The sequence below is a fragment of the Scardinius erythrophthalmus genome (genome assembly GCF_964197995.2).
Source record: "Scardinius erythrophthalmus genome assembly, chromosome: 2".
Taxonomy (NCBI): domain Eukaryota; kingdom Metazoa; phylum Chordata; class Actinopteri; order Cypriniformes; family Leuciscidae; genus Scardinius; species Scardinius erythrophthalmus.
The window spans coordinates 2,223,569-2,240,568 of NC_138222.1; the positions used below are offsets into that span (position 1 = coordinate 2,223,569).

Genomic DNA, 17,000 nt, shown 5'->3' on the forward strand with positions numbered 1-17,000 from the left:
GTCTGAAGTAGCTTCATTATTCATAGGTGTGGTTTGGGCGTAACGTGAAATAAACCAATCAGAGCGTCATCTCACATTCCCTTTAAGAGCAGGCGCGCTTGTTCTAAAGCGGATTCCTATTTTGCCAGACGCACGCGAGGAGCGGTTCACAGCCGAGGAGAGCAACGCTCTCGTCAGGGACGTTGGGGATGGAGAAACCCACCCAAATTAACTTCGGTTAAAAAGGCGTATGATAATTTGGGTAAATGTGTAAGCTAGATGTATGCTTTTATAATAAATTGTCTGTCTATCTATCTATCTATCTATCTATCTATCGTAATAATGTATGATTTGCAAAAATGAAAACTGCTGCTTCTGTGTAGATGAGAGAATCAAAGTGTATGCGCGTTGTGCACACGCTACATTGATTAAGGCCAAGCATGCGCCCTTAAAATAGCATATGAATAACATGCGCAACGCGCCACTGACTTTAAACCATTTTTTCCTGGTTAGTGGCGCAATTGTTTTCTAAACCTGCAAAATAGCATGAAGGAACGTCTGCGCTGGAACACGCCTCCTTTTTTGCGCTGAACCGCCCAGGGAGCGCAAGTTCATTCCCTAGTTTAGCGACGTGCTTCTGTGGAGGAAAAAACGCGCTTTGCGCGGGTGCAAAATAGGAATGATACATGCGTCGGTGTACAAAGTCAATTGCGCTGGGTGCAAGATAGGGCCCTAAGACTTCAAGTTCGATTGGATATCTCAACATGAGCAAACAAAAACCAAAGAAACCGAAATCGACTCAACTAGGCCTCAACCAGCCACCGGCCTTGCCTGGTGCGCAGACAGAAGAGTCCAGCAGTGATGAGGAGGATCCACCTAACCGAGCCCTACTAGCTGCCATTACAGCACTCAGAGGTGAAATGACCAAGATAGAGGATGACATCTGTGAGAATTTGGACAGACGCATTGAGCGTGTGTATAACGACTTGAGAGAGGAGATTGTTACGTCTAATAACTAAATGCCCATTGACGGGTCTTTGCATGTGCAAATTTGCTGATCAGGTCTTTAAAGTCCAGTTTTTTGGCCAACTGACTTTCTACAGAGAGTATGGCAAGGCTGTTCAGTCTATCCTGGGACATTGTTGATCTTAAATAGTTCTTTACAAGTTTAACCCTCTGACGTCGGCAAACGCGCCGGCGCGTTTTGCTGGATTTTCTTCACATTGTAGCACTATAAACTTAAATTACTCCGTCATTTATGGTCATACAGAAAAAAGAAATATAAAAAAGAATCTGTGATATTTTTAATAATAATAATTAATAATTTGTTACATTTATATAGCGCTTTTTCTGAGACCTCAAAGCGCTTTACATAGATGGGGGAATCTCCTCAACCACCACCAATGTGCAGCATCCACTTGGATGATATGATATGGCTGCAAATGATTGGTGATTTTACTTTTGTATGTGTCCACTTACAATCAAATCAAAACATTGTGCTTTTGTAAAATAAAGAAAATAAACAGGGTGCGCGTTCTGCCTCTCCATCGCGGTGAACTTTTTTTTCTTGAGCACATCTATAAACTGAAACAAAACTCAGCGAATACTTGTCACACATTTATGAGCCATATACCTTTATAAACATTTAAGTGTGTACTTTTAAATGATCGGATTCAAACTGAAAACAAATATTCTCTGTTTAAGTAATTTGTATAAAACCAACAAGATGTCCAGCTTCTAAAACGCTTCCTAATTATTTTTAATTTGAACACGCCTACTCGCGCAAAAGACATTCGCATGCAAATCTCCACATGGAACGCGAACGCGCTCGTTACCTCAGAAACAAAACACCAAAACACTTCACAAGTCTCTGCTTTTCGTCGAGTTTGGAAGACGCGCCTGAGCTTACATTGGATTTAGGCTACCTCAGAAGAAGAAGAACGCGATTTGAAGACAAGAAAGATGCAAGGTAAGAAATTCTTACATATTAGTTTGTTATTGTTGCATAAATTTCACATTGCAGTTGAACTGTTGCTAGATATATGGTGAATATTATAATATTTAGACCTGTGTTTACTGTTACTGTGTTTGTGGATATCTGCTCAAATGTAGATATGTATATGGTAACCATAATGTTTTATATTTGAGCGCGATCGCGTTTGAATGTATCATATTTTGGATCGCGATCGCGTTTGAAAAGCACCAAACGGCTTCATGTTTTTACTATTATCTCATTTCATATCATCATAACGAATGGAAACATTTGAAGTAACATGATAATCAATATATTTTTCTCTAGCTTAGTTGTTACTGAAATATTTTGGAAGATTTATAGGCTGCTATGGTTATTGTCATTATTATTTTATGCAGCACTGCGCATAGCCTATGCCTACAAGGCACAACAAACCTGGTGTTCATTATATTATATATTGTTGGAAACATTTGTGCGTGTGTGTGTGTGTGTATTCTGTGAATTTTAAAAAGCAATTTTAACCAGAAAAATCTAAAATGTATTCCCAAAATCGTGCAGGCCTTTCTCTTGATATCAGTTTGTTCACTTTTTTTTTTTTTTCAGGGTCCAGATGCCACTCCTGCTGACTTCAACATTCACATGAGTCTCTGTACATGAACCTGGTAAAGTGAAAATCAAACACCTTGGAAATGAAAGGTATGTACAATGTTTTTAGGAATGGCACAAAGGTCTCTGTCTTAGGATCATTGGTTTCAATGAGTGCTTTTTTGTCATTTGTTGTGTATCTTTGGATTATGTTGTGTTGTAAATAAATCAAAAAATCTAAAAGCCATTCTTTTTTAAATCTCCTCATTCTTTGTGCAAGGTTGCGCAGAATGATAGGGCCTGATAGCTCCTAATAGGGCCGTTAGGGGAGGGTCTTTGTCTTTCTCAGGTGTGAAAAGCTTACATATTAATGAGCTCCCGAGCATAAAGCTTTGTCACACAAAACACGTCGTAAAAATTTTAAATCAATATATTGTCTTATCTGAATGAGCAGTCAGGGTGATTTTCACATAGTTTTAGAGCAAATATTCTAGGCAACGTCATACAATTTCAAAAGTCTTGTGAAGAAATAATCAGTATGGGTTTCATGGCCTTATTTCAGTGAGAATTTTTTAGCGCAATTTTCCACCGGACAAAATTGCGATTGTTAACTCATGATTTCTGTTCTGTCTGTGCGCACCAATCTTGTACTTCTATCTACTCCTCAACCAGACCACCTAGAGACTTCGGATTTTCGGCATTATGTTAAGGAAGGTCTAATCTCGGGAACGCACCAAAAAATAAAAAATAAAAAAATAAAAAAATAAAAAAAATCCAGGAAAAGATTTACTATCTCTTAGTGTTGTGATCCCATGACGTCAGAAAATTGCGCTAAAACACTCACTGAGTTTTTATTACTTGTTTTGTATTTTCACAAACCACGCATAAATGTCATTATCTCAAAACTACAAACTTTTACACACATGCTGCTGATATATTATTGTACAGTGTATTAATACAGTGTAATTAGACTTTAGCCATGAACATGTCACAAGTAACAGAAATAAGCACAAATGTCAGAGCATGTCAGAACACCTCCAGGGCCCAGAAAACAGCTCAGACCCCAGAGGGTTAAGTTTACTGAAAGCACGTTCCCCTCCAGCAACAGTCACTGGGAGTGTACAAAAGATCCTCAAGCCAATGCAAACTTCTCCAAAAATGCTTTCTAGCTGCATTTTGTATATAGCATTCAGCAGCTCCAGTGGTGAATGAGTATTTGGAAATGTGTCTCCATGAATTGCTTTTAAATGAAGCATTTCGTTTTCAAATTCTGCTGTAAGGTCTTTGTTGTATTTTTTTATTAGAGTCTGACACGAAATCTTCATCTGATCTTCTGTCATGTCAGTAATCTTGAGAAAAGCTGCAAATGTGTCACATACAGATGCTGTGGTCTGAAACCTTGCGGTCAAGTCACTTATAATAGAATCCAGTGCCACATAAAATACGTTATGTTTGAATGCTTGTTCTGCATTTTCTTCAGATGTATCCCCTTCTGTCTCATCATACATCCTTTTTCTTCTCTTCTTTCTTTTATCTTCACCTTTGAACTGAGTTGGGATGTCCATTGCCTGAGCAACCAGTGTGGCCTCACCAAGCAGGCTGTCCCATTCATTGCGAAGTGCTTGCATTTCCTCTTTTAAACTTGCGATGTTTGCAGCCTCCACATCCAGTGAAATATTTCCTGCTTGAAGAATAATATTTCGATTCTCAATGCACTGCAGAATCTTTACCCATACAGTGAGGAGAAGAACTGCATCAAACTTTGAAAAATAATCTTTAAGACCATTTGCCTCATATTTTGCCTCATTGGTCAGATTGCAGTTGGCAATTACGCTGTCTAATGCTTCAATAATTGAAGGCAAATGAGTCGCCACAACTCGAACAGCCGCAATACGAGCACTCCAACAAGTCTCTGACAGACGATGAAGAGAGCAACCAGGTTTGTCTTTCAAAATTGCCCAAAAAAAATGTGAACAGACAATTAATACATCCAAAAAAAGTCGAAACCTGAGGACAGGACTGCGCAGCATGTACTCCCACCAGATTGAGAGTGTGGGATGCACAAGGACTGTATGTTGCAACTGGGTTTTGTTGTAAAATCTGAGCCTGAACACCTTTCACTTTGCCTGACATATTCGCACCATTGTCATACCCTTGCCCTCGACAGTCTTCCAATGGTACGCCGCTGTCTTTCAACATGTCTTGGATCATTTGTGAAATTTCCTTGCCTGACTTTTTATTAAAGTCTTTGAACTGGAGGAATCTTTCTGTTATCTCCCAAACACCACTGTTTTTGTCTTGATGCACATATCTTAGTAGTAGCACATTTTGCTCTGTGTGAGATATGTCAGGTGTAGAGTCACAGATCACTGAGTAATAAATTGCCTCTTCTCTTTCTGCAAGAATGCTGTTCAGAACTTTTTTGCCACATAGTTCAATGAACTCATTCTGTGTTTCAGGACTAAGGTAATGAGTTAGCCGTGATGCCTTCTTCTTTTCTCTTACTTTTTCAAGATGCTCATGTAAAATGGGGTCATAATGTGCTAACACCTCAAGAGTGCAGAGAAAATTTCCATTATGGACATTGTCTAGTTCCAGGGTTTTGCCTCTGAATGCAAGATTTCATTTCGGGAGTCAGCACTCGCAGCACCCAAAAACCAATCGTCCAGCCGCGAGCGCTCAGGACAGGATGGAGGGTTCCACTTGAGCCCATCCATCCCCAAGATTGGTTTGAAGGAAACAATTTTCCTATGAAGGAACATGCTGTTCGCATTCTCAACTATCTCAACGACTGGCTGATACAAGCACAGTCTCTGGACCAGTTGTGGGAACACAGGGACCTGGTGCTCAGTCACGTCAGCCAGTTGGGGCTTCAGATCACCTGGGAAAAGAGCAAACTCTCCCGCATGCAGAGAATCTCTTTTCTCGGTATGGAGTCGGGTTCGGTCAAACAGTCAGCACGCCTCACAGAGGAACATGCTCGGTCGGTGCTGAACTGCTTGAAAACGTTCAAGGGCAGGACGGCGGTCCCACTGAAATTCTTTCAGAGGCTCCTGGGGCATATAGCAGCCGCAGCAGCTGTGACGCCGCTCGGCTTGCTTCACATAAGACCCGCTTCAGCACTGGCTTCCACGGACTGCTCAACCATGTGGCCGACGAACTATGAGCTGTGCTCCCAGGAGAGTGGTGACTCCATCCCCTAATGGTCCAACTGATCTGGTGTCTTTTCGTTGCCGCACAGGTAGACCTGTATTCCCTAACCAAGGGAATACTCAGCACCGATGAACTGGCACACAGCTGGCTCCGGGGCCTTCGCAAATATGCATTTCCCCCAGCAAGCCTACTTGCACAGATGCTGTGCTATTTCAGGGAGGATGAGGAGCAGGTCTTGCTAGTTGCGTCCTATTGGCCCAACCAGACCTGGTTCCCAGAACTCATGCTCAGGGCACTCTATGACACCCGTGCCCAGAACCTCTGGAAACTCCATGTCTGGTCCCAGTATGTGAAGTGGAGGTTCTAGGTGACAACCCCTGAGGTACTTACCACCATCACTTCGGTGCGAGTACCATCTACGAGACACGCTTACGCCTTTAAGTGGAACCTCTTCGTCGTGTGCTGTTCCTCTCGCCAAGTGGACCCCGAAGATGTTCGATCAGTGTCAGTGCCTTCAGCACAGGTTGGAGTGAAGGCTGTCTCCCTCCACCCTCAAAGTTTATGCTGCCGCTATTTACGCATATCACCACCCCATAGGAGGTAAGTTGGTTGAGAAGCATGACCTGGTTGTCAGGTTCCTTAGGGGGGCGAGATGGTTAAATACTCCTTGACCTCCATCCATAACCTCTTGGGACCTAATTCTGGTTCTTCAAGCACTTCAGAATGTGCCCTTCGAGCCTTTGCAATCAGCAGACTTAAAGACCCCGGCCTGGATATGTGCCCAAAGTTCCTACTACTCCCTTCAGGGACCAGGTGGTGAACCTGCAAGCGCTGCCCTCAGAGGAGGCAGACCCAGCCCTGGCTGTGCTCTGTCCCGTCAACGCTCTGTGGCGGTACGTGGACAGAACTCAAAGCTTCAGGACCTCATACCAGCTCTTTGTTTGTTATGGGGCCCAGCAGAAGGGAAAGGCTGTCTCCAAGCAGAGGTTGACCCACTGGTTAGTGGATGCCATCGCCTTGCCTCACCAAGCACAAGCCGTGCCTTGCTCACTCAGGTTGCAAGCTTACTCAACAAGTGTTGCATCCTCCTGGGCACTGGCACGTGGCACCTCGCTAACAGATATTTGTAAATCTGCGGGATGGGCAACATCCAACATGTTTGCTAGGTTCTATAGCCTAGGTGTAGAGCTGTTTTCCTCCTGTGTTCTCTAGTGAGGCTCAAGCACTGAGAGGCTCATCTCTTGTCAGCTTTCTGTGCCTACAGTTGTGCTCATGTCTCCATGTCAACCTGTTGAGTCCTCCGTCACCCTTGGTAGCCGGACGTGGAGCTGAACCCTTGAGAACCGGGTCTAGGCTGGGTGCCAAATGTGTGACCCTACGTGGATACCATATGTTTCTCCTAAACGGAAGCCTGTATCTTTCTGTATCTTAGGAGAACCCTTAGGGGGTTAGTCCATCTTGGGGTTAGTCCATATGTTATCTCCACATGACTCCTTCGGGGAAGGATATGACTTCTGCAGCGTTTCTTTCCAATGGAAAGGGCATGCATTCCCAGTGTTATCCAATAGTCTCACTGATTCGGAACAGCAGTGATGGACTTCTCTGTGTAAGCCCTGTCTCATCAGGTAAGAGGGAGTAGGTGGTTTACACAGGGCGCTGGATGGGGTCAGCAGCTGTGGCGCTTTGGTAGGGGCATAAATACTGACTGATGAATCAGTTTGCTTGGCCAGTAGGATATTAATTTTGACTAACATTTTTTGTAAGTATAGGCCAATTTGCCTATAGCTTTACAGTAATATTGAAGCTAGTCACTACAGGTATTCAGACAGTTATTCTTTTCAGTTATTTTACAAAAACATAAATAATCATAAATATAATCGCCACTATGTGGCCATGATATAAAGTACCAGTCACAAGTTGGACACACTTTCTCATTCAAGTGAATGACTGGTACTGTCCATGTTCTACAACAGAAAAAAACCACCCCTAAATAACACGTTTAAATAACACACACACACACACACACACACACACACAAAAAAGACTGATTTGAAAAAATGAAATGAAAACATCAATCAGATAATTGCAACGTGTATATTCTGTTTTTATTTGGTTCTGTTCGTATTTTCCCTGTCATTATTTGTTGACTTTGGCTGCAGTAGAAATGGCAAACTTCCGTAATATATAGTAGGTAAAAAACAGTGACAAAAGATGTATGTCCAAAGTACTCATAAAAAAGTAAGCAAAAAGAACCCGGATGACCTACTTCTTCCGGTGAGATTCTGAAGTGTGTATGCGATTTTAGTTTACTGTCCCATGAGGCCACGGGAGAATCCTGTAACAATGGTGAACTTTATTGGAAGTTTCATCACATATTGCTGTGTTGAAAACCCTCTGTGAACTTCTGGTGATTTTTGACATCTTTTTTAAGTTTTATTAAAGAATACATTAGTGTGCTGTATTCTTCATTCACAGTAAAAATAATAATACTTAAATTAGAACTGGGTCAGTTTAAGTGCTGCAATTGGCCAGTGTACTGTGTTTTCCTTCTCTATATAGTCCATAATTGGTTACTGTGATTTTCTACAGGACAGTGATTGGTTACTGTGATTTTTTTGTGAAACACACACACAAATGCACACACACACTCACACACACACACACACACACGCACGCACAGACACACACACACGCACACACACACACACCCACACGCACACACCCACACTCACACACACACACACACACACACACACACACACACACTTTGAACATTGGTGTAATTACCAAATTGCTTAAACTCTAACAAAGATTTATTATATTTGGTTATCTGTTTTGTAAATTGCAAATCAGTTCTATAAAATCTATATTTTCAGTATAGATGTACTAAACAAATCACTGATTCAACATTCTATGATTAAACATTCAATCTGTTGGATTAATTGACAGATATATTCAAATAAACAAAAACAGATGTAAATTAGAAAGTTTAATGTTCATAACATTATGAAAGGTTATTGCTTTATAAGAAAGGTAAATAAAGAATAAACTTATGAAAAAATTGTTAAAAAGTTAAATTGAAATTTTGGATCTTGTAATAAGTCAACAGAAAATGTTGAGAAATGTTTAAAAAACAGTACATTTATGATGATCTGTTGTAAGCTTTTATAATGTGAAAACCATTTGTGAAAATAAAAACAATAAAAAAAATGTAAATATAATAAACCATATGGCTGTACATTATCCTTTAGATAACAATGATTACAGCAACGTTAAGATTACATAGATATAATGTAAAATAATGGTCAGTAAATGTAAAAATTAATTATGAATAAATTATTAATGAATTATAAGGATGTTAAAGACAAACACAACATGAGCGATGCTAGCAATAGACAGAATGTATCGCTTGCTAGGCAAGAAGCGTTGTCACGGTTAGTACATTGCACTTCTTCTCCTTCACAGTCACACACAGTTGCTTGAATGGTGTTTTCCTGATCCATCCCACCCTGATCAATAACTTTCAGGACAACATTGTAGTCACCCTTCTTCAAAGCAGACTTTGGGGTCAGAAAGACACCAGTTGCTAAAATGGGCACATTATAATAGTTAGACATGTATACCAAGCCAGATAGATATTTCAATGTGTAACATATGAAAAATAAGATTAATATCTATTTAAAACATTAGTAATTGCTCACATCGAGGTGGACCAATATTTACTGGTATCTCTGTAGGTCTCAACTCTAAAGGGACCAGCGAAAGGAGGTCCATCTTTGTCCGTTATAGAGAGAAGCACTGGGGCTGAACCACGATTGCATATTTGTATCTCCCTTTCACTGATGACAGGAGCGTTGTCATTTACATCCTCCAATTCAATTACCAGGGTTCCTGTGCCAGTTGCTGGAGCTTCACCTGCACACAAGCACAGACATCAGAAAAAGGCCAGCAATAATTCTCTTAAAAAAGAAACACAAATTACCATCATCCACTGCCAAAATGACAGCTCTGTATTTGCCATCTTTGACTAAGGAAGATTCTCTATCCATAAGGCTCCTGACTTTAATAACTCCTGTGTCTCTGGAGTAACACTCAGCCATCCGGCAGGATCACTGCCAATTTTATACCTGGAAGGAACCAAACATACAGGTTAAAACTAGAAATGTTCAGCAAGAACAACTTAAGTCTTGCCTGGTGGTTTAAAATCTTTTGAAATTTAAAGGATATACAGGCATGCTATGATATGAATTCTGCGTATGATAGATTTGACATTGGAAGGGATATAGGCCTTGATAGGTAGATAGTTGCTAAGGTGGTTCTCAGACAGCAACACAGTGTCGGCACAGACCCGGCTCACATCTGCATTCATATGCTTTTAAATGTTTCCAAACTCTTTGAGTTGTCGATTTGGAGACGCCTCAGGTAGTAAAATCAATTGGGTGTCGTTTTGGAGACACCCCAGATAGTTAGGTTTAGAAAAAAATCTACCACACCTGGTAGTTTAAAATCTTTTGAAGTTCAAAGGATATACAGGCATGCTATGATATGAATTCTGCGTATGAGAGATTTGACATTGGAAGGGATATAGGCCTTGATAGGTAGATAGTTGCTACGGTGGTTCTCAGACAGCAACACAGTGTCGGCACAGACCCGGCTCACATCTGTGGAATCCTCATGTACCAAATGCCGGATCGGGGCAGACACTATCTTGCTGTCTGGATTCTTAGTGGTTACTAGTGCTAGAGAGGCTGTTTGACAAAAAAAAAAATAAAAACAAATAATGAAGTCCATCAATGGAAGACTATGGGACTGCTATTGTTTTACAAGATTTAAATCTCTAGAGAAATCAGTGAGATTCAAATGGAATAATTAAAATGGTTTGATTGTCTTGGAGGGGAAAACATATTTCTTACTTTATCTTCTGTGGTTTTCCAATGTCTGGATCAGTGGCTTTATAAGTAACCAATTCACTATCAACTGGTGAATCTTCAGGTTTGTTAATAACCTTCTCCTTTGGGTTAAACTCTGGAGGCTCATTAACATCTTCTACATTCACCGTGACTGTGGCAGTGGAAGTGGCCAAAGAACCGACAAATGGATCATCGTTCTCAACAATCACAGACAGAATGAATTGCTTGTTCTTCTCAAAGTCCAGGGGCTGAATGGAAAAGAAAGTGTCTTTTATTAAAGGAACATCACAACCAAGTGCCTGTGGAAACACATGAGCAACACACAGTACCTTTACAGTGGTGATGATGCCCTCTAGCTGGCTGGGTCCAGTACTGACACTGAAAAACCCACTCTTGTCACCGTCAATAATCTTATATTTGGTTGACCAGGCAGGAGATCCAGGATCATCTCCATCAGTAACTGTAAGTCTGGCCACTTCAGCCCCTACTTTATTCTCTGGGACAGATACAGTGTGCTAAAACAAAGAGAAGTGTGGTTAAAATACAGTTAAAATGCTTATTATATAACGTATTAATATACATTACCGTGGTTTGCTCAAACTGAGGTGCGTTATCATTGCTGTCAGTCACAGTAATAACAGCTGTGCCAGTGGTTACAAAACCTTTTCCAGCATCGTCAGTAGCCGTAATTAACACAGTATATCTGGAAAATGTCTGAAAAGAAAGAGTTTGTTTACATGAAATTATTCTTCATCAATGTGAGATCCAGTCATCATTTCTCACCTCTTTGTCCAAACCTAAAGCATTCACATGAATTCCTCCAGTAACAGAGTTGATTGTAAACAGGTTTGGTTTTGGCAATTCTGGATCTTGCTTGATGATTGAGTAACTGATAACACCATTGTCAGTATCCACAATATCATCTGGATCAGTGGCTGTGACTGTCATAAACTCATGACCTTCAGTGAGAGAAGAAGAAAGACTGATTCGGTGAAACTGAAGAGGCATTTGTGGAAAAAACTGCTAAACATTTCATTGAGAAACTGCATCATACACCTACCTATATCAGCAGCTTCAGGAACATTTCCATTGAATGGATTTTGTGTAAAAACAGGCTTATTATCATTCAGGTCCAGCACATTTACAATAATTTCCATTGGCTTTTCTACAATATTCCCACCAACTCCAGCATGAGCTACAAGCTAAAGACAGGAGAAGAAATACAGGCATGTTAAAGGTGCATTGTGTAATATTTATGAGGATCTGTTGACAGAAATGCATTATAATATACATAAATAACTATGTTTTGAGTGGTCTATAAAAACCTTACAAAATTAACCGTTATGTTTTTATCACCTTAGAATGAGCCATTTCTATCTACATACACTGCTGGACCCCTTACACGTTAAGTCGCCATTTTGCGCCACCATATTTCTACAGTAGAAAACTTAAACGGACAAACTTCTCTACAGAGCGTGTTTTGTCACTCTTTTGTTTTTGCTTGTTCTTCGTTGCTGTTTTTAGAGGCAACTTGCACCATCACTACATTGAATACGCACAAAGAAAAAGTACTAGTATTAATGTTAGTATTGAAATTTAAACAAATAGAAGACCACATGTATTATTTTCTACAAGAGCCCGACCGTGGGGGGGGTTGTTGGCATTGGTTGCAATTCACAACCGAACCGCTAGATGCCGCTAAAATCTACACACTGCACTTTTAATATCTGAGGTTGTTTGAAAACACAAATAAATTAGAGTTGTAGTTTTTTATTTCCATGTCTGTTAGCTTTGTTTGATACGTCAATATGAAAGTGTAGTTATGACTTAAATTTTAGAAAGGTATAATTACAATAAATGTACAGTATCTTCAAACATGAAAAGTAAACTGTGTGTCAAGCTATTTCACAAGGCCTTTTTTCTTTATACTTTTTTATCTTAGCTTTCATAGAATTAAGAATGAGCAGAAAATCCAACACTGGAATACACTAAGAACTATCTGCTGATTTTAAAAGTTGGAGACTAAAAATCAACTTTTTTTTCTCTGTCGAGTGGTCGAGTCACAAACAGATTCCCTGATAATCTTTCTATAGTAAAAGTCCCCTTAGGCTCCAGATCCGCTCCTTCACCTGTGATCTTGTATTCCACCTGAGCTTCCTTAGAATAGACCGACTTTATCTAAATACAGAAAGCAATAAGATACAATAACAGAACATGTTAATAAGAGACAATAACAAAAGTTGTCAATAACAGACAAACCTCTCTCTCGACCATCTTATTTTGAACTTTCCCTTCATTACTTTCTCTCACCTGGTGCAGTTTCAATGGGAAAGGACCTTTGCTATCCTCAAGTATAGAGAATGGAGGAATAACCCAACCTTCTCTCTTTGCTCTCTTCAGAGCTGAAGACGACTTTGGAAACATCAGAACCAGATCATCAGCGGGAGATTCCATCTGGAAATGTTAGTAAAAGAAACTGAGCAACAAAACATTTTTGTTTACAGTAACACAGCACACAATCCATCAAATATCTGGATAACTGCATCTTAGAATCAGAAAGAACTTTATTGCCAAGTATGCTTACAACACAAGGAATTTGTCTTCATGACAGAAGCTTCCAGTGCACAGACAGAAAGACACAGATAACAAAAATAATATAAAAATGAGTGCTATTAACGTACAATTACTAAACACAGCAAACATTATCCTGAGTGTGTGTGTAAACTGAAATGTGTCTGTACAGAAATGCAGCATGCGATCGGTGATCGAGAGCACACATACACAGTTTGTTTGTGCATCAATGTTACAGACTCTCACACGCTTACTGTACGACTCCTGTACGTCACCAAAACTGCGCTCTTCAGAAACAATCACAGAATATGACAGAGCTCGTATTTTAAGCAAAGCTCACACTGGAATGAATAATACACTGAAAGCACAATGTGAGTCTCTATTCTCTCTGGTATCTCTGATGTAATCAGCCTGGCCTTCTTTACATTAGCGCTGTTTTGAACTGATTGTTTGAATGAATTTTATTACTGGATCACTGAAAACTTTCACAGAGTTTTACGGTTTAAAATGATCTGATTGCAAATAGAGATGCAGAATCTGGGAAATTTCCTCCTACCAGGGTTACAGACACTTGTAGATGCTCAGTGTGATCTAACTGTGTGACGAAAATTACGTTAATGACGTACTTCACATAAGTTATTTTCGTTAATTGTGTTAAATTATTTTAACATGTTAAGGGTTTTGAAATTAATCACTCACTTTTACTCACTCTGGATAAGTACAGTTCTTGAGTGGGAAAGGGTGTACCAATGAATCTCTCGGCAGTCCGGACTATCCTCTGTAGTCCTCAGAGGTCTGATTTGGTAGCTGAGCTGAAGCAGACGGTAATAGAAGTGCAGAGGACAGACTCTATGGGCCCTATCATACACCCGGCTAGTTTCAGCCCGACGCAGATTTCATTTTCCCTTCCTGCTCCACGTTGTTTAAATAGCAAATGCATTTGTGCTCATCTGTTCGCCCATGGGCTGCTGGTCTGTGAACGAGTGTGTGTTCAGGCGCATTGTTGGCGTGTTGCTATTTTGAGGAACTGAGATAGACTGAGCCGTTGACCAACTGAAACCTGGTCTAAACTCAATGGTGCAGTATTTTTTTGTTATTTAAAGAGCGCATTAGTAATATGAGCCTATGGGCGGGTCCACAACGCGCTTACACTCAGCTTACTACACACACACACTCTGCTTATTACACACACAGAGACACAGCAGCAAACAACCATTACTCATTAAGATAATAGAGACAACCCTTTTTAATCATGCGCCGGGCGCGCAGACCATTTTTCCCTTTGTTAATTTAGCAAAAGTTTTTCCCAGTCTCACTACCTAGCTGTCAGAAAGCTGGTGATTCGTTGACAGATAGAGCTAGGAACAGAGAACAGACAGTCCCTGGTCTGTTGTGGGATGTAGTGCAGTCCCATGTTGAATGCATCATCCTCAGACCTGTTTGCTCAATAAGAGAAAAACTGAAGGGGGTCCAGCAAGGGTCCTGTGATGTCATTCAGGCAGGTCAACACCAGTCTTTAAAAATAAATCATGACCACAGACGTTAAAACAACAGGTCTGTAGTCATTCAGTCCTGTGATTTTGGAATTTATTTGGGATGGGGATGATTGTGGGACTATTTGAAGCAGGAAAAGACTTTGCACAGCTCCAGTGATCTGGTGAAGATCTTTATAAAGATAGGGGCCAGCTGGTCAGCACAGGATTTCAGACAGGCTAGTGAAACACCTGTTCATCATATAAAGCAATTGTGTCGCTTCAGGAAATGTGGACTAATCTCTTCATGAACTTTTGAAGTGACAGTTGCATGGACTGTCAATGGAGGTACAGAAAGCTCTCAGATTTCATTTAAAATATCTTCTCTTGTGTTTCGAATATGAATGAAAGTCTTACAGGTTTGGAATGACATGAGCGTGAGTAAATGACAATTTATTTTATTTAATTTTTTCCCCTTTTTTTATCCCATTTTCTATACACAGAAAGAAGAAGAGGAGTGAAAGGGTGTATGGTGGTGGAAGGGTAGGGATGCAAAACAGAGGAAGAGATAGAAGAGGCCAATAACAGGCACATTTCAGATGAAATAAAGGCTGCTATAATGGACCATGTTCTCAATCATGGCTTTACTGTAGTGCTGGGTGTACTCTTTGTGTGTTTTGGCCGTTCGTTTGCACGACAACGGTATTTTGGGTGCCTGAAAACGCAATAGTTTTGAAAAAAAGTTTCAAAGTGCAAGTTTTTGAAAACGGTCTCTGTGTAAACAACAAAAACGCGAATCTCTGAAGATGATGATGTCATGCACATGCATATTACGTGTTCAATCTATAGTGGTTTATCGCCATATAATGGCCTTTGGCAGCAGAATACAGGGTTTTTAATCGTTTTTGCGGATCCGTGTGAATAGGGAAGGAAAAACTTCTCCGTTTTAAACATATTGCTGTCGTTTAAACATACCCTTATATACACAAGATAACAAAGGGCTAGTGAGGAACAGGTGTGAGTAATGAATCACTATGGCAACAAACAAAGCAGCAATGGAAACAAAAGCAAACAGGACAGGCTTGTACTGTACTGACAGCAGTTTCTGGAAGGAACTAGTTTGTACCTGTGGAGAGGAAATGTTCATGACCGTGTCCATGTGATGGTCCTCATGATGATGATGGACATGCTCAACTCTGACAGATACCCTGTGCTTCTTGCCACTGGAGTCCCAAGCGTCCACAGAAAACACCTTGTGGCCTTCATGAAGAGTCACTTGTCTCTTCACTGTTACAGTCCCATCCGTGTCCACATTAAACCGCTTGTCAGCGGACTGGTAGAGCGTTCTTGTTCTTCCATCACATGTATTAAAAATGACTGTCAGAAAAAGAGATTCAATTGGCACAATAAAGCACACGCTGTGTCAGTGGCAGATGCTATGGGAACACCCTCCAGGTGTGATGATGATCTGAAATAGTATTGTCAAAAGTACCAGTAGCACAACTTTGCAATTAGTCAGGGAATCAGGGTTATCAAGTCAATACTTCATTTTTTTAAACGTAATGATACCAACTTTATCATACATAAGGGTCGATCCATTACCCGCTGATAGGCCGTGATATCAGCTTCATTGTTTATAAAGGGAGTACTCTTTGCTCGGTTCCTGTATATAACCCATTCATAATTTGAATAAAAGTTTGAATAAAAATGTAACATTGCAAAGATTTAGGAGTGATAACTGTATTAAAATGCAGAACTGAATCTGAAATTATGATGTTTGACATTGATAACCATTGCAAAGGACAGGACAAAAAAAAGTGCATTATCTTCCAGTGTAAGTGCAATAGACCTGTCACTTGTTCTGGTACCTGTAATGTGTTTCTTTGTTTTTAATTTTATTACTAACTTTTATTTGAACTTTTTAATGACATGTTTACTTATATGGACAATAGTTGAAGGCTGCATGCTAATGTTTTAATGCATCATTTACTTATATCAATATCATTAATAAATTAATAATAAATTAACTAATTTAATTTAATGTTTTAATTTTCAAATAGTTAAATAAAACAACTATTAAAATAAAATAGTTACAATAGTTTTTGCTATGGTTCCAAAACTGGTCCAGAGAACTGTACATTTTAACAGTTATTGGTACTGATTACTGAAATTTTGGTATTGTGACACTAGTCGGCAGCATGTATAAAATCACACCAATTCATTGGCTGACTGTGTTAGTGCCACCATCTGAGATTTCACCTCACTGTTGCCTCAAAAGGATGTGTCTGTGCCATCATACTTCTATGATGGAAGTCATAGCAGTAGCGAAGGAGTATTGCAGAGTTATGCAACATCTCA

The 17,000-nt window shown here is 40.0% G+C and overlaps 1 protein-coding gene across 1 annotated transcript in view; it reads right to left on the reverse strand.

Annotated features, from left to right (window-relative positions):
• Window positions 1-9,043: 9,043 nt before the first annotated feature.
• Window positions 9,044-17,000, reverse strand: part of LOC308686014 (uncharacterized protein) — a 101,928-nt gene continuing 93,971 nt past the window's right edge. The window contains 11 exon segments of the mRNA XM_081358232.1: window positions 9,044-9,275; window positions 9,391-9,604; window positions 9,672-9,774; window positions 9,777-9,816; window positions 10,603-10,847; window positions 10,929-11,114; window positions 11,185-11,313; window positions 11,383-11,558; window positions 11,660-11,801; window positions 12,859-13,053; window positions 15,769-15,994. Coding sequence (XP_081214358.1) covers window positions 9,230-9,275; window positions 9,391-9,604; window positions 9,672-9,774; window positions 9,777-9,816; window positions 10,603-10,847; window positions 10,929-11,114; window positions 11,185-11,313; window positions 11,383-11,558; window positions 11,660-11,801; window positions 12,859-13,053; window positions 15,769-15,994 — 1,702 coding nt within the window. The 3' untranslated portion in view covers window positions 9,044-9,229.